The sequence below is a fragment of the Tursiops truncatus genome, chromosome X (genome assembly GCF_011762595.2).
Source record: "Tursiops truncatus isolate mTurTru1 chromosome X, mTurTru1.mat.Y, whole genome shotgun sequence".
In the NCBI taxonomy this organism is placed as follows: Eukaryota; Metazoa; Chordata; class Mammalia; order Artiodactyla; family Delphinidae; genus Tursiops; species Tursiops truncatus.
The window spans coordinates 113,057,880-113,075,643 of NC_047055.1; the positions used below are offsets into that span (position 1 = coordinate 113,057,880).

Consider the following 17,764-nt stretch of genomic DNA (forward strand, 5'->3'; position numbering starts at 1 on the left):
AGAGGCCCGCGTACAGCAAAAAAAAAAAACAAAAAAAAAACCAGAGCAGGCCCTTGCCTGCTTCTAGGAACAGGCTGTAGGGCAGGATTTGTGCCTGCATATGAATAAATGATTTTGACAGATTTCTGTCTGCAGCTTCTTTCATTGTAATATAATAGTGAAGTTGTGGAGAAGGAAATTGACAAACCGTCTTCCTACTTCACTTGTGGGAAGCTGCCACATTTATCCTAACAACCTGGCAATGCTGAAGGCCTAAATTCATTCATTCATCCAACAGATATGTAGGGAGAGCCTATTCTATTAGGATTGGGGTATACAGAAAACAGACAGAATTCATCCCACATTGTAAAGTGGCTTAGATAAGTTTGCAAAAACTGGTATCAAAAGCAACTGGTAGATTTAGTCAACAGGTATCCTGAGTTCTTTGGAAAGACTCAGGAGAGCAAAGGTTTCCAATCCCTACAGATCTTCAGAACTGAAACAATTCTAGAAATTATACAGGAAAAAAAAATCCCAGTTATGTGTGAAACTAACATTTAAGGAGTGGGTATTTCAGTGGTTCTCAAAGTGCAGTCCCAGATAAATAGCATCAACATAAACTGGGAAACTTGTTAGAAATGCAAATCCCCACACCCTATCCCAAACCTCCTGAATAAGAAACTCTGAGCATGGGGACATGAAATTTTTGTTTTAAAAAGTTCTCCAGGTGATTCGGATGCCAAGTTGGAGGACCACTGCCCTACTTTGTAACAAAGAACAAATTCCACTAGGTGGCACTCTTTCACAAGAATATAAAAGCTTTTTTTTTCCTGCAGCTGCTGGATAATCCTGCCAGATAACACTTTAACATGAGAAATTGAAAACGTATCTGTTCTGCAATTGCAGGAAAATTCTACTGGGCGGCACCCTAACTTCAGCAATAAAACTGTTTTGCAATTACATGGTATTTCCACCAGATGGCGTTCTGGGGTGCCACCTGGTGGAATTATCATGTAAGTGCAGAACACGTATTTCTTTTTTTTCCCTATTACAGGTTCACCCCGCTATCTGAAGGTAAAGTTCCTATGAAACATTTTGTAAGCAGAAATGGGGAAAAGCAAAGACAATCCCCACTTTCTAAAAGTTAGAGTTATGCCACTTTAACAAAAGACCAACATTAGTACAGTCAGTAATGCCTTTTTTGTGTGTGTGGGTAAAAGCCAAAATCCTCTTCAGGTTTCTTTTGCTTACTGAAAATTATGTACTAATGTAGGTCTTTCATAAAAGCAAAGTGGTGTAAGAATAACTTTCAGAAAGCGGAAGATACCTGCAGTAAGAAAAACATGTTCTGCAATTGCACGATAATTCCACTCGGTGGCACTCTTACCTGAGAAATATGAAAAATTTATCTGCAACCGCAGGAAAATTCCACCCAGTGACATTCTCACCAGAATAATAAGAAGAACATATCTGTGTGCAATTACATAAAAACTCTACGTGCTGACACTCTTAACTGAGTAATAAGAAAAGTATATCCTCTGCAAATACATGATAAAACCACTGGGTAGCGCTGTAACATAAAAATAAAAATTCATTCTGCAATTACATAAAATCTCCACACGATGGCACTCTAACATAAGAAATAGAAAAAAAGAGCTGGCGTTGTAATTTCAGAAATTTTCCACTAGATGGCACTCTAACACAACAAATAGATAAAATTGGCTTTCCGGTGAACGGAATTCTTTTGTCTTTTAAGCAAACAAGATTATGACATAGGTGACAATAAACATAGGATTTATTTACTTAGTAAATTAAAGTGTAAATAAAAATTTAGTACATATCTTTTCAAGTGCTTTGGGCATATCTTAATTATAGTGCTTGTTTTTTGCTTTTTAATTACTTGTTTGTACCTTCTTCCCACCGTTAGTAGGTCCTCAAGGGCAGAGACCAAATATCTAACTTTTCTACCTTTCCAGCCTCTCCTACAGTAGCTGGTGCGTAATAGGAATTCAATAAATATTTATTAAATGAAAGACTGAATCAAACTGAGAGGCCAGGGAACAAGGAGGGAAGAAAACATAAATAGAATAAAAATCTAGATTCTTTGAGCTCTATTCCCAGGGCTTCTTCATCCTGCAGTTGGACAGGTAGAGTGAAATGTAGAAGAAAATGTAATTGAGACAGAAATGACAGAAATGATGTTCATTTTAATGCCTTCCAAGGGTGAGAGTTTTTTTTAAGTTAGTGAATTAAAAGAGAAGAAAAATCAGCAAAGATTACTTGGATAAAATTCAGTGAGAAAACTTTATTTTTAAATAGGCTAACAGTCTATCAAAATGGTTTTGATTGAGTTTTCAATAGCTGTCGAAACTATTTCAGTCATGTAAATGCTCTGGAAGTTGGTTTTTGAATTAAGTGTTGGCGTTATTCACCCAGAGGAGCTTGGGAAAGCTTCCTGTTAGGGTCCCCTCAGGATTCACCCTCCTGAGAGCACTTCCTGCTTTGCCCCAAGTCTGTGCCGGATCAGCAGCCATGGGAGGAAGAGGTAAGGGCCTTCCAAACTGCTGATCAGACACAGAAATCCAGAGCGGCCTCAGGAAATGTGGCCATATTTGCCTTCCTGCCCTCCCGCCAACTCTTTCAGGCCTTAATGACGGCTTCCTCCTCTCTGAGCTCCCCTCACCCCATCCAAACCGGCTCATGCAGCCGTCACCGTCACCGTCAGGACTTTCAGTGCCACAGCGCTAAGGCTATTTCTAACCCAGAACAAATCTTCTGTCCCATCTGACTTCTTTTTCTTTTTTCATAAATTTATTTATTTTTGGCTGTGTTGGGTCTTTGTTTCCGTGTGAGGGCTTTCTCTAGTTGTGGCAAGCGGGGGCCACTCTTCATCGCGGTGCGTGGGCCTCTCACTATCGCGGCCTCTCTTGTTGTGGAGCTCAGGCTCTAGACACGCAGGCTCAGTAGTTGTGGCTCACGGGCCCAGCTGCTCCGCGGCATGTGGGATCTTCCCGGACCAGGGCACGAACCTGTGTCCCCCGCATCAGCAGGCGGACTCTCAACCACTGTGTCACCAGGGAAGCCCCTGTAATTAGGCTTTTAAGTAAAGCAGTAGAAAACAAAGTGGTGGTAACGTAACTTTCCCCCCTTCATTAACTCCCTTTTCTATAGCTCAGTCAGGAAAAAAACTACCAACCTCACTCCAAACTCTGGAGTTTTTCAAGGTTAAAGTTGGGGAAAAGCTGAGAGGGGGCAGAAGCTAAAGGCCCAGTAGAAAAAGTCAAGAGACAGGCCTGGCTGGGAGTGGAGTGAAGCGAGACATGAGATGCTAGTGGGCTACTACACCCAAAGCCTTCTTTCTTTAACTTGCACCCTGCCTTCTCATCCCCACGTCATCTTAAATAGTCTGCTCTGCACAGATGCAGCAGCACTCCTGTACAGTACCTCTCAGGCCATGTCCCACTCCTGCTAAGGCACAAGTGTCACCTCCATATGTGAAGAGAACATATTCCTGTTTTAGTTAAGTAAGTTTTCAAGTTAGGGACTGCATTTTTAAGACTAGACAACAAATCTAGACAAGTCTGGAAGGATATACTATAGCTTTTGCCATAAGGGCTCCTAAAGAAGTATTCTGCTGTGTTGCTTTGAAGTTGTCTTCTCTTACGACTCTCTAAAGACGACTCCTGTTTGTTTCGTAGTGGTGGTCTCCTCTGCAGGCTCTGGACTGCAGTCTCCCAGTACAGAAGACAGGCTCAGGGGGCCCCGGCAACCCAAGATGAGGCTTAATCAATCAGCTAAGCCAGGGGACACAGGGAGCAAAGAGCTGACAACATACACACGAATTCTGCTGCACTTACGCAAGGAAAACACCGCTTGTTCAATGAACAATTTAAGAACTTGAAGTTTTAAAGAATGATGGAAAAAATTTTTAACCTTTTATTTATCAACATGTTTTCAAGGTGAGTAGAACTTGTATGTATTGTGAAAACAATGATTGTAAAACCTGGTCTTGACATCCCAGAGTATTAGGGAATCCTTAAAAATGAATTTTAATTTACTTCAATGGAAAAATATCTGCTGGAAAGGTGAAACAACAGGTGTTTAAAATAACAAAAAGGCTGGGAATCACTGTTTTAGATCACACATTCCATACATTACTATTAACTGGAATTGCACTTAAAATTCAAAAAAGATAAAATTGATAAGAATATGCCTTGTATTTAATGCCTTGTATTTAATGTTTGATATGACTGTAAATAGAAAACTATTAAGAAAATAGCTTCATATTTATACTTAATGTATAAATGGAGAAAACTAACTTATTTGGCCTTTAAAATGAAGTAGTCTTATTTAAAAATCGAATTGTCCTTCCACCCCTGCCTGGTTATAATAAATACTGTGTTTTATTAAGGAGAAATGATGGTTCAGTGTGAACAGGCTTCAGCACCGACATGCACACAAATGGGGGCATGTGTGCACGTTAGGGTACACCAGGTAAGCTGCTGGGCACTGGGAGGGACAGGACAATGATCGCCCCACAAAAAGGTGGCAGAGTTGGACAGGCATATAAGGAATTGTTTCTCCTTTTAGTAACTAAAAAAGTATTTGTTAAACGAGTATACAACTAAACCAAATAGAACTATTTTAAGGAAGTAATTTGAAGGAGGGTTAAGCAAACTCTTATTACCTATTTTAGACCTATATAACTAAAATAATCTTTATAATAAGATCCATACTATCCTTAAGATATAACATTAAAAGACGTTGTATCTTTTAATGCAACACTGTACAAACCACATGCAATTACACTATCTATCTATCTATCTAACTAAATCTACACTTTCTTTCTATGGGTTTTTTCCTCCTTAACAAAGTAGAGAACCCAAAGCATTCCTTACAGTTGCTGCTGAATACCCAACTAAAGGTGTACCATCTTGCATTAACTGATGGACTTAAACTTGATCCACTGGTTTGCACCCCGGACTTCAAAAGGCGGATCGCTGCAGTAGATGTGATAGCCGAGTTCTTCCAAAGGTGGTTCAGGGTCAGCTGTAGCAAACTGGGCAGCATCCTCAATTTCTTTTCTCACGTCAACATCAATTTCCTAAAAATCAATCAGATTACAGTTCAAGAGATGTTTTGAATAGACAGCAGCTTAGGTACCAACTTGTTCTACTGGGAACCTCTTGCTAGTTGTTAACTCTCTACTAGTACTGGCAGTATACCTATTATTATTGAAAATGTTAGGTTAACCATGACACAACAATCCACGAAGGGGGATTCTGGAGGACAGATACCAACATTAAGACATATACCCTGGCGAGGGAACATTTATGAATTAAAAATCTACAGTATATTTTTAGGAAAGAAGAACGGATGGTGGAGGAGGTTAATGTCCTGTGAAAAATATTGCATTGGCCAAAAAGTTCTTCGGGGTTTTCCCACAACATCGGGGTTTTCCCACAACATGGCTCGGAAAATTTTTGGCCAACCGAATACAATATGTACTTTCCCACTTACTTACCTAGTTTACCGAGTGGCAGCTTCTTGTGTAGAGAAAAACTGCTCAAAAAGGAGAGTCAACCTTCAAAGGCAGACTTACTTTTAAACCATCAAGAGTCACTGTACCTTTAGTTCTTCAACACTGGCCAGATTGCTGTTCACCATCCTATCCTTGAGAAGCATGATAGGGTCACTCTTACTTCTAACTTCCTGAATTTCTTCTCGTGTACGGTAACTAGAGGGAGGGAAACAGAGTTACAAGTAGATAAGAACAGTGCCGGCACAGCAGAGACAGTCTGGGAAACACAGCAGTCTGTTTCTGAGACGAAGGAGCACATCAGTACTCACGTCACCGTAAGAAGGGCAGAATTATATACTTGCAAAATACAAGAACTCATCCTAATATTCTGTAAGGAAGAGCTGCTCTGTCTTTATAGAAAACTCTACAATGGCAATTCACCTGGCTTCTCTGGCATTCTGACAACAGGCGCCAAGTTTCTATTTGCTACTTGATCTAGAGGTCGGGCGTGAAGGTAGTGGTGGAGGCAGGGGAGATGGTTTTCTGTGGTGATAGCTATAACCTTTGAGGCAGCAGAAGGCTAAGCACAAAAAAAATGTGCCTTGCCTTTCCTCCCTTAAGACCACAGAGCAGTGTGGCTGGCAAGAATTTGGAGAGGAGGTTTTCCGATTCTTGATTGTACAACTGACCCTTGTCCTACAGCACTTGAAATAACACTAAAAGCAAAGAAAGACTCTACCATTTTTTTAAGAACAGAATTACACCAAGTGCTTTCTTCCATGTAAGCTGCTCTTCATAACATTTTCCCTTAGGCCTTCATTCTATGCTCAAAGACTTATTACGGCTTACTTTGACTAAATCTACTCTTAATTATGCCACACTCCGGGACTGCAGCATTACATGCCAGAGTTGCCAGGTGACAAAACTCCTTTTTTTTTGACTGATTTATTTCAACATATGGAATATCCCACGTGCTACTTGGTCTTGCTCCATTCCAGCCAGAAGAGGAATACGCCATGAGAATCTGGGGTAATGCCTACAAAAGGTAAATGCCCCCAAGTATCCTACTCTACCATCAGTCCTGTTTTATGCAACAATTCCTCTCTGCAATTGTTTTCTTATTGGTGCTCATGCTAACTAGCATGTACACACTAGAGGAATTTTCAGAATGCTTTCTATATTGGAACCAATTTATTGGAAGGCACGGCTTTCAGGCTCAGACTAACTACTAAATCAATGCATGAAGCCAACTGGTGTCTGGCTTCAAAAGCAAACACACACTGAAATGCTTTGCTTTTTCATCTAAGTAGCACCATTCAAAGCCCATCCACTTCGGACACCACACTCAGTTTTCCCATGACCATACCTGACTCCAGGATCACTCATGCTGTGCCCATGGTAACGGTAAGTCTGCAGCTCCATCAGTATGGGCCCCTAAAACAGAACCCAGTGGAGGTAAGGTGAAACAATGGCCACAGCCTCAAATGTACGTCCTTTCAGGATCAAATACCTTCATCAGATCTGAGTTAAGAATTTCTTCTTAGTTGATTCTCATTTCTATTACCTATTTATTGCATGTTTCATTCTCATTTTTTTTTTTTTTTTTTTTTTTGCGGTACTCGGGCCTCTCACTGCTGTGGCCTCATCCCGTTGCAGAGCACAGGCTCAGCGGCCATGGCTCACAGGCCCAGCCGCTCCGCGGCATGTGGGATCCTCCCGGACCGGGGCACGAACCTGCGTCCCCTGCACCGGCAAGTGGACTCTCAACCACTGTGCCACCAGGGAAGCCCCATCCTCCTTATTTTTAACAGGAACTTATTAATAAAAGCCACCCCCCCGCAGCATATTTTGAATCAAAAAGGCAGACAATTCTTTATGTAATGTCAATGGGTTCTATTTCACCAGAATTGCATTTGATATATAATTCTTTAAGCACAGGATAGATTTAATTAAGAAAAGCCTATCAGAAAGCGGGGATGGCATTTATCTTCACGGTTAATATGCTAGTCTTTCTGCCCACCCCCCTCCCCCCCAGTCACAGGGGAAATCATCTATAAGCATTCTGATCAAGGCTAGAGAAAAACACTAACATAAACCTTAACAACGTAAGATGAAAAGCAAACCTCTAGTCCTCTCGTCCTTCTCCACTTCCCAGCACACATGAAGAGAGGCTGGATAGGTGACTTTCTACGTCACACCCACTTCATGCAGTGTTTCGTAGGGGACAGCAACCAGTCCTGCTTCACAGAGATCTAGCTACTGTGTAACAGAAAGTTGGCAGGTGCTGATCCTGCGACTGGGAGAGCCCGGCTACCACGAGGTAGCTTGCTCATGCTACACCAGCCCCCTTTTAGAAAACAACTTTGAACAGAGGGGATGGGGTGGATCTAGGATCCTTGGGCAGTTTGGTGTAGTAGTTAAAAGAGGGCGGGAGATGGAATCCAAGTGCTTGGGTTCCAGTTCTGGCTGTACTCTATAGTAGCTACATACCTCAGTTTCTTCATCTACAAAACAGTAATTAACCCAGCTCAGAGGTGCGCCGATTAAAAAAGGTAATACCTAAGTGCTTAGCACATTGCCTGACCTATCATCTCTCAATAACTGTCACCTATTGATTGTTAATCATCCCGTAGCCATTTGGAAGCACGGCTGGTTAGGCTAAGGGGATGGTGATAAAGGGGTTTTTCCAGACCCTCCCCTAATTCCAAGATCAGGCTTTGGTCAGGCTGAGAAAGTCAACACACTACAAACTACTGATCCTGTTTCCACATACTGTTGGATGCCACATATTCTTTCAGGAACTGGGAGGGGGGATGATGATACCCACCACCCAGGGCGTGGACCCCTAGTCTCAGAGTCCTGATACAGACCAGTGAGCCCACTGCCACCAACCTGCCATCTCAGTCATCTCATTTTTTTCTTGTTCAACCGTTCTACAGCTCCCTCCCCTCTTCACCCTCTCTTCCATTTTCATCACTGCCAGCCCAATCTTATTTGCACTACTGCCCAAACACGTACGTGAGGGAAGTCACTGAAGGGTAAACCTCAGGGGCCTGCTTTCTGGGCTGTGAAACACTGATTTAGGGAGAAGAACATCTTTCCACCAGCTCAGATGGCATGTAAGCCTCTTTTTAGGCCAATCTCACTGTTCCCTTCTCCCTCCGCTGCTATAACTGGAAGGGTCAAGGTTCTTAGGACTGAAACAGCAAGACTAAGACTACATAATTTAAACGTATTATTTGATTTACAAAAGACAAACTTATACTGGATGCCTATTTTACATAAGCAAAGTTCTGTGCAGGGCACTGCAGGAGTCCCCAGTCTGTTCACTCAAGGGGCTTATGATTGATGGCGGGGGGCAGGGGGGTGGAAGAGTTAGAAGCACATAATTAACCAAACCAAAAGGCAAAACAGATTGTCACAATGAAGACAGAGGCAGAATGCTGAGGGAGCACTGCAAGGAAAGATTTACCCCAAATGGGGCAAACATGGAATGTTTCCCAAGACGTGAGCTATCAAGACCATGTTATTTATATGAAGGGACCCGATTCGCTTAACTGGACCCAGCTTCTATCTTTTACACCTCAATTAGCAGCTACTCCTACATTGCTACAATAGACACAGGGGGCATTCTTTTAACTTTAAGACAGATAAATGTCATTAGAAATCTCTAGCCTAGAGGCCTACAAGAAAAATCTTACCTTTCCAGCTCTACAATAGGCAGCTGCAAACCTTGTGGCCTCCCGGACACACAGGATATCCATTCCATCTACCTATTAATAAATGGGAAAGATTAAATAAACACAACATTGTAAATCAACTATACTTCAATAAAATTTTAAAAATAAAAAGGAAAGGGGCAGAGCATAAATCCAACTGCCTAAAACCATTTTCATCTTACATGACCTGTTCATCCACTAAGAAAACAGAACTCTTTGATCTCTCTGAGATCTTCAAGGGCACTTGACAGAGTACCTGGGCCCCGCAGGCCCTGAGGGTGTAGCTCCAGCTCTACAACAGGTGTCCTTACCCTCAGCCCAGGAATGAAGTCGCCTCTCTTGTAGTAATCAGTGCTGGCTGCTGCTCTCTCCACAGATGTTCCCATCCCATAGCGGTTATTCTCACAGATGAAAATACAAGGCAATTTCCACAAAGCCGCCATATTGTAAGCTTCGAATATCTGACCCTGGAAGTATGTATAAAAGTTCAAGTGGTTTCATTTTGCTGTTTTTCTCTAGACTTCATCATCCACAACAGCTGCTGCTCTACCCAGCAGAGAAAGCTTCCATAGGATGAAACGCCTCACCCACAACTAAGCTTCTGAAGCAAAGGAGTGTGTGCGCTTGGGGGGGAGCGGGGCACAGCGCAGCAAACCATCACCTCTTTTGCCGCTAAGGAAGTGACAAACCAAGTACTACTACTTGCTTCTGTAGGGCCAAGGCAGCAGCGGAGAATACAACGGGAAAAGATGGACATGTAAGAATGTACTACGGCTGCCTAGTTGTGTGCTTCATTATAAATTCTATGAGACCCTCTGGATGACCAGAGTGAACCGGTGTCTGAGAATCGGCATCCAGAGCAGGGCCTGGCAGGGTGTCAGCCACGGACCGGTGATTACTCAGACCACGACAGAAGAGCGAGAGGAGTCTGACAGCGCCTTGGCATTCAGGGGAATGAGTCTGTACATTACGGTACTGGTTTAAGAACTGGTTTGCCAAGGATTAAAATGTAAATCAGTCCTTCCCCACAGAGTCTGTGGAGCACTGAGGTAGAGCAAAGGTGAGCGTACTCTTAGGAGTACACCTATATAAAGCGCTTGTGAAACAATGCCAGGATGTAAATCTCTAATGTGGCCACAAAACCAAATTCTAGCTTGCCAGATAAACGGCCATTTCAACTAGTAAGCAATATACTACTTCACCACAAACTGAACTATGAATATTCAACACTTTGGACATAACACTGTAATCATTATTGCAATGTTAAGAGACACATACTCACCTGATTAGCAGCGCCATCACCATACAAAGTCAAACAGATTTCATCTTTTCCGTTATACTTACAGGCCAGAGCAATCCCAGCTCCCAGGGGCACCTAATATTAAGGACAACCAAGAAAGGAACCACAGAAATCCGTGAGGGAAGAAGTTAATGCTCTGAATGTTAACTCCTGACCAGAATGTGAGATAGAAATGACACTGTCCCTACCCCAACCCTGTCTCTGCTTACCCTACCCCCAATATTATAAACAAACTAGCAAAGTAACACGAATAACTACTATCGTATTCTATGTCAACCATTTAGCAATAACATTTATGCATTCAGAGATTCAACTGCTAATCCTGAAAAGCCAAAAAAAGAAAAAGAAACCAAGGATTAAAAAAAATACCAAAAACAAACCAAAAAACCCAGATGCTAGAACCGTAATATATTAGAAAGTAAACCGAACAATCTAGATACGATCTTCTGCTGTTCCTTGTCCATTATTTACTAACTGATGAGAACAAGGAGGACGGCATAACCACAGAAGCTGGCTTTAGATTCAAACTAGGCCCTTAAGATCCTGACCACCTGCTTCTCCTGGTCTGGTACCAGTGCCAGCACTGTCTACAGCAGGGAGAGAGGTGTGGCCAAGAGGATGTGACAAAGCAATTAAATATCAATTAAACGGCAAAGGTATAGTTCTACTGCTAGAGGCTCTTGCTTACTTATAAAACATAACAAGTACCTAAAAGGAAACATTTTAAATCACTGTACAAATCTATTTATTAAATGATAGGGTATGACGCAAGAGGTCATTTAAAGCACACCGTGCCCCCCAAGTACTGAAGTACTTCAGAGGGAAGTTGTCTGGGGTACAGAATATTGCACAGATGTGGGCCAGGGCCAAATCCAGAAAATCATACAATGCTAGTCCTCTACTACCTGAGCTCCCACGATGCCATTGCCCCCGTAGAAGTTCTTGGCGTACATATGCATCGATCCTCCTTTTCCTTTAGCACAACCTCCTCTTCGTCCTAGAAGTGGCACCACACAAACATGACACATCAAAAACCAAATATATAAAACAAACAAAAACACACCCAGAGTATTTACGTAGAGGCTCAACCATTAGAACTCAGAAACCGATTCAACTACATAAGCACCTGTCCCTCTATGCAAATACCTAGACAAGTCCTCCTTGTCTCCTGGCCCTTTTATAATGAAGGTCAGGCCAGTCCCATGTCCTTGACCTTTCCAACTTTTTCAGCTCTCTAATCACTGAGTTTTCTTCAGATGTTAGTGTGGTCCCCTAGACTTTTTTTTTTTTTTTTTTTTTGGCCAGTGACAAACATCTGATTTCTCCTACACTCGCATAAGAGTCAAGGGGGACAAAGGGACTGTTGAGAAGATTCTACCCAATGAATTTCTACCCAATGAAATACTTATACTCAATTTACTTTCTTTGCTAGATTTCTATTGGCATGCTTGAGTGATAAACACTATTCTGATTTTATAGAGCTGACCTTTACCTGAGAGGCCAGACAACCTCAAAAAATGGTCAGTTTACTCAAAAGCACAATAGAGGTACCAGAGCACCAAAAGGGAGAGGTTTTTTTGGTTTCAGCTTTTTTTTTTTTAACCCTCAAAAAGGTTTCAATGTAACTTATAAACGGTTAGCATCTTAATAGGAGATCTGAAAACTTAATTTCCCCTTTTTGTAAATTAATAGCAAACCTGTAAGCTCTGCGAGAATTGCTCGGACAGAAAGCCCACGAGTAAACGTAAAGCCGTGAGCCCGATATGCTGTGATCAGATGGTCTGTGGGGTTTATGCCGGCCTCCAGGCCCACACAACAAGCTTCCTGCATTCAAGGAAGAAGTGGCAATGAGTCAGTACAGTACACCATTTCTAGTTAAAAGGTTTCCTACACTATTATGAAATATTTGGCCCAGTAGAACTCTTCATTAATAACAGCAAGTACCTCTACTTTACACCAGAAACAGAGTAGAGGTAAGGCCCAAGCCAGAGCCATAAACTGGCAATGCATAGATACATTTCTTTTAAGCCTGTATGGTGATGTGAAAAAATTCTGAATCAAATGTGAACATTAAAATATTGGGGAATTTCACATGAAAATAGAGACGTCTGTCTTCTCTCGAAGACATCAGCAACAGGAAGCATTAGCCCCGTATTTCCACATGGCACCAACTGGCTGGACTACCAGCCAGTTATGACTACCCCTGCGGGTGGGCCCCGTCTGTTCCACTTCACCACTAGTCCCTGTCACCTTTCTCGATACTTCATACAGCTGGCAGCCTTCACTCATGTATTCTACCTAACTGGTCCCTGGTAGGCATTTGATTTCACAAACCTTGGCCTAAACCTACAAAACAAAAAACAAAACGAAAACCCGTCCCCCAAAAGTATACTCAGTACAGGTGATCATAATGCTATAAAGGCACAGGAAGTCAGCAATATGATACATGAGTCAATTCTTTAGCATAAGCTTCCTAGCAGGTCTCAGCATTCTCATGTTTATTCTAAAATACCAGCCTCAAATCCTTCAGACAGATAAAGCAGGGTAAAAGCTGATAAACACACACCATACTTCAATTCCTAAGTAACACAGTTTTACTACAAAACTACCACCCACCTGACCATCACACAAGTGACAGAAACCACGAATAATTTTCTGTTTATATAGCTGATCTGCTTTTAACTCCATTCGACGAACAGTCTGCATCATCCTGTAGTATTTGAGCCCATCCTCCCTGGTGAGCACCGTAGTGACAGGAGGGCCCTCTTCCAGCCGGTGAAGATCACATTTCTGAAATGGAATCAGACAGTTATCTCTCAGTCACTACAATGTAAACACTGCCAACCCACTCTAAGATCTAACTCGAAATATTTAAATCGAAAACCAGCAAATACTGAACTTGAAACCAGCAGGCGAGCACATCAGAAATGCTGCATATTGCTTCTGATTCCTTCATAAAACTGACTGTGCAATGAGATGGGGTCTTGGAGAAAGGAAGTCTTTCTAAGACGACTTTCACTGAAAACCCCTAGAAGTCAACTGAGTTACAGGTTGAAAGACAAACTTTCAAACAAGCATTCTAAGAATCTTCTTATTCAAACATGTTACCAAACCACATTTCAAGTCTTAGAGTAGGTCTTCAATCTTTTTAGCTTGCTCTCCTGCTCCAAACTACCAAAAACCTGCTACATAAAAGGAGTAAATTCTAATTTTTGCTAACTTCTCTGAATCTTCGATTCTAGAACATTTGGAATAAAATGGTGAAAAACATGAATATCAAAATGCTGTACTGCAGAGGTAAAACTATATATCAAAGTGTACCTGTGGAAAAAAATTTAACACGAAGCAAAACACCTCTTACCTTAATTTCAAATGTAGCATCATTTGCAAAATTACGGGATGCCACCAGCACTCTGCTTGCCTTTGAAAGATCAAAATATACAAGTATATCAGTGCTTTTTATTGTCGGTTATTTTGAGTTATTATTCTTATTAATCAGTTATCAGGATGCAGTCCTAGAACTCTAAGAGCCCTAACACATTCATGGGCTTATCTTCCATTCTGTTCACTGTGTTGGGATCTTGTCCTCCAAAAGGAATCCATGCTTTGGCCAAAGAAACATGATGGTACCCCCATCGAAAGGCAAACTGCAGAAACCCGTCTATATAGTCACTTTGTTTTCAAAGAAATTACAGTGAAAATGTAATGAAGTTAATGGCCAAATCGAAGAGACCAGATAATCTGTGGGGTATGTTTATGCTATTCTTAGTCATAACCACATACGTTGAGCAAGCTAATGCTTTACTTTCAGAATAGTTCTTCAAATAAAACTATGATTCAACTCCTATTTCAGGCAAATCACTTCTCTATGAAACGGTACTATAAGAAAAATATTTTAAACTACACAAAGCATGAGATAGACACCTTAGTGAGAAATGTACAAGACAAAAGAAAAGATACTTAGCATTCCCTGACTTAAAAAAAACAAAAGATTTGAGGGATGTTTTATGATTCGAAGAGCACCAGAAGGAAGATGTTCTCTACAACTCCCTTCCTTTTTTTTTTTTTTTTTTGAAATAATAAATGCTTCTCGAGAGGTCAGACAGCAGAAGCAAGAACAACTACAATCCTGCAGCCTGTGGAACAAAAACCACATCCACAGAAAGAAAGACAAGATGAAAAGGCAGAGGGCTATATGCCAGATGAAGAAACAACATAAAACCCCAGAAAAACAACTACATGAAGTGGAGATAGGCAACCTTCCAGAAAAAGAATTCAGAATAATGATAGTGAAGATGATCCAGGACCTCGGGAAAAGAATGCAGGCGAACATAGAGAAGATGCAAGAAGTGTTTAACAAAGACCTAGAAGTATTACAGAACAAACAAACAGAGATAAACAATACAATAACTGAAATGAAGACAACACTAGAAAGAATCAATAGCAGAATAACTGAGGCAGAAGAACGGATAAGTGACCTGGAAGACAGAATGGTGGAATTCACGGCTGCGGAACAGACTAAAGAAAAAAGAACGAAAAGAAATGAAGACAGCCTAACAGACCTCTGGGACAACATGAAACATGACAACATTCACATTATAAGGGTCCCAGAAGAAGAAGAGAGAGAAAGAACCAGAGAAAATATTTGAAGAGATTATAGTTGAAAACTTCCCTAACATGGGAAAGGAAATAGCCACCCAAGTCCAGGAATCGCAGACAGTCCCATACAGGATAAAACCAAGGAGAAACACGCCGAGACACATACTAATCAAATTGGCAAAAATTAAAGACAAAGAAAAATTACTGAAAGCAGCAAGGGAAAAACAACAAATAACATACAAGGGAACTCCCATAAGGTTAACAGCTGATTTCTCAGCAGAAGCTCTACAAGCCAGAAGGAGTGCAATGACATATTTAAAGTGATGAAAGGGAAGAACCTACAACCAAGATTACTCTACCCGGCAAGGATCTCATTCAGATTCGGTGGAGAAATCAAAAGCTTTACAGACAAGCAAAAGCTAAGAGAATTCAGCACCACCAAAAAGCTCTACAACACATGCTAAAGGAACTTCTCTAAGTGGGAAACACACGGGAAGAAACGGACCTACAAAAACAAACCCAAAACAATTAAGAAAATGGTCATAGGCACATACATATCCATAATTACCTTAAACATGAATGGATTAAATGCTCCCACCAAGAGACACAGGCTTGCTGAATGGATACAAAAACAAGACCCATATATGTGCTGGCTACAAGAGACTCACTTCACACCTAGGGACACATACAGACTGAAAGTGACAGGATGGAAAAAGATATTCCATGCAAATGGAAACCAAAAGAAAGCTGAGTAGCAATTCTCATATCAGACAAAATAGACTTTAAAATAATATTACAAGAGACAAGGAAGGACACTACATAATGATCAAGGGATCAATCCAAGAAAAATATATAACAATTATAAATATACATGCACCCAACATAGGAGCACCTCAATACATAAGGCAACTGCTAACAGCTATAAAAGAGGGAAATCGACAGGAACACAACAGTGGGGGACTTTAACACCTCACACCAATGGACAGATCATCCAAAATGAAAATAAATAAGGAAACAGCTTTAAATGACACAATACACCAGATAGATTTAATTGATATTTATAGGACATTCCATCCAAAAATAGCAGATTACACTTTCTTCTCAAGTGCGCAAGGAACATTCTCCAGGACAGATCACATCTTGGGTCACAAGTCCAGCCTCAGCAGATTTAAGAAAACTGAAATCATATCAAGTATCTTTTCTGACCACAACACTATGAGACTAGAAATGAATTCCAGGGAAAAAAACGTAAGAAACACAAACACATGGAGGCTAAACAAGACGTTACTAAAAAACCAAGAGATCACTGAAGAAATCAAACAGGAAATCAAAAAATACCTAGAGACAAATGACAATGAAAAACACGGTGATCCAAAACCTATGGGATGCAGCAAAAGCATTTCTAAAAGGGAAGTTTATAGCTATACAAGCCTACCTCAAGAAACAAGAAAAAATCTCAAATAAACAATCTAACCGTACACCTATAGGAACTAGAGAAAGAGGAACAAACAAAACCCAAAGTTAGCAGAAGGAAAGAAATCATAAAGATCAGAGCAGAAATAAATAAAATAGAAACAAAGAAAACAATTGCAAAGATCAATAAAACTAAAAGCTGGTTCTTTGAGAAGATAAACAACACTGATAAACCATTAGCCAGACTCATCAAGAAAAAGAGGGAGAGGACTCAAATCAATAAAATTAGAAATGAAAAACAAGAAGTTACAACAGACACTGCAGAAATACAAAGCATCCTAAGAGACTACTACAAGCAACTCTATGCCAATAAAATGGACAACCTGAAAGAAATGGACAAATTCTTAGAAAGGTATAACCTTCCAAGACTGAACCAGGAAGGAATAGAAAATATGAACAGACCAATCACAAGTAATGAAATTGAAACTGTGATTAAAAATCTTCCAACAAACAAAAGTCCAGGACCAGATGGCTTTACAGGTGCATTCTATCAAACATTCAGAGAAGAGCTAACACCCATCCTTCTCAAACTCTTCGAAAACATTGCCGAGGAAGGAACACTCCCAAACTCATTCTATGAGGCCACCATCACCCTGATACCAAAACCAGACAGGGATACTACAAAAAAAGAAAATTACTGACCAATATCACTGATGAATATAGATGCAAAGATCCTCAACAAAATACTAGCAAATAGGATCCAACAACACATTAAAAGGATCATACACAGCAAAAAAAACAAACAAAAACAAAAACAAAAAACTCTCCAGAAAGTAGGCATAGAGGGAACCTACCTCAACATAATAAAGGCCATATATGACAAACCCACAGCAAACATCATTCTCAGTGGTGAAAAACTGAAAGCATTTCCTCTAAGATCAGGAACAAGACAAGGATGTCCATTCTCACCACCATTATTCAACATAGTTTTGGAAGTCCTAGCCACAGCAATCAGAAAAGAAAAAGAAAGAAAACAAATACAAATTGGAAAAGAAGAAGTAAAACTGTCACTGTCTGCAGATGACATGATACTATACATAGAGAATCCTAAAGATGCTACCAGAAAACTACTAGAGCTAATCAATGAATCTGGTAAAGTAGCAGGATACAAAATTAATGCACAGCAATCTCTTGCATTCCTATACACTAATGATGAAAAATATGAAAGAGAAA

General features: G+C 40.7%; 1 protein-coding gene across 1 annotated transcript; it reads right to left on the minus strand.

Annotated features, from left to right (window-relative positions):
* Positions 1-3,892: 3,892 nt before the first annotated feature.
* Positions 3,893-13,992, minus strand: LOC117307519 (pyruvate dehydrogenase E1 component subunit alpha, somatic form, mitochondrial-like). The gene is made up of 10 exons (XM_033849340.2): positions 13,881-13,992; positions 13,136-13,309; positions 12,217-12,343; positions 11,425-11,516; positions 10,502-10,594; positions 9,531-9,686; positions 9,202-9,273; positions 6,867-6,934; positions 5,608-5,716; positions 3,893-5,083 (listed from the first exon to the last, which is right to left on the minus strand). The coding sequence occupies exons 2-10, from the start codon at positions 13,226-13,228 to the stop codon at positions 4,919-4,921; spliced, it is 975 nt and encodes a 324-aa protein (XP_033705231.2). The 5' UTR covers positions 13,229-13,309; positions 13,881-13,992; the 3' UTR covers positions 3,893-4,918.
* Positions 13,993-17,764: the final 3,772 nt, after the last annotated feature.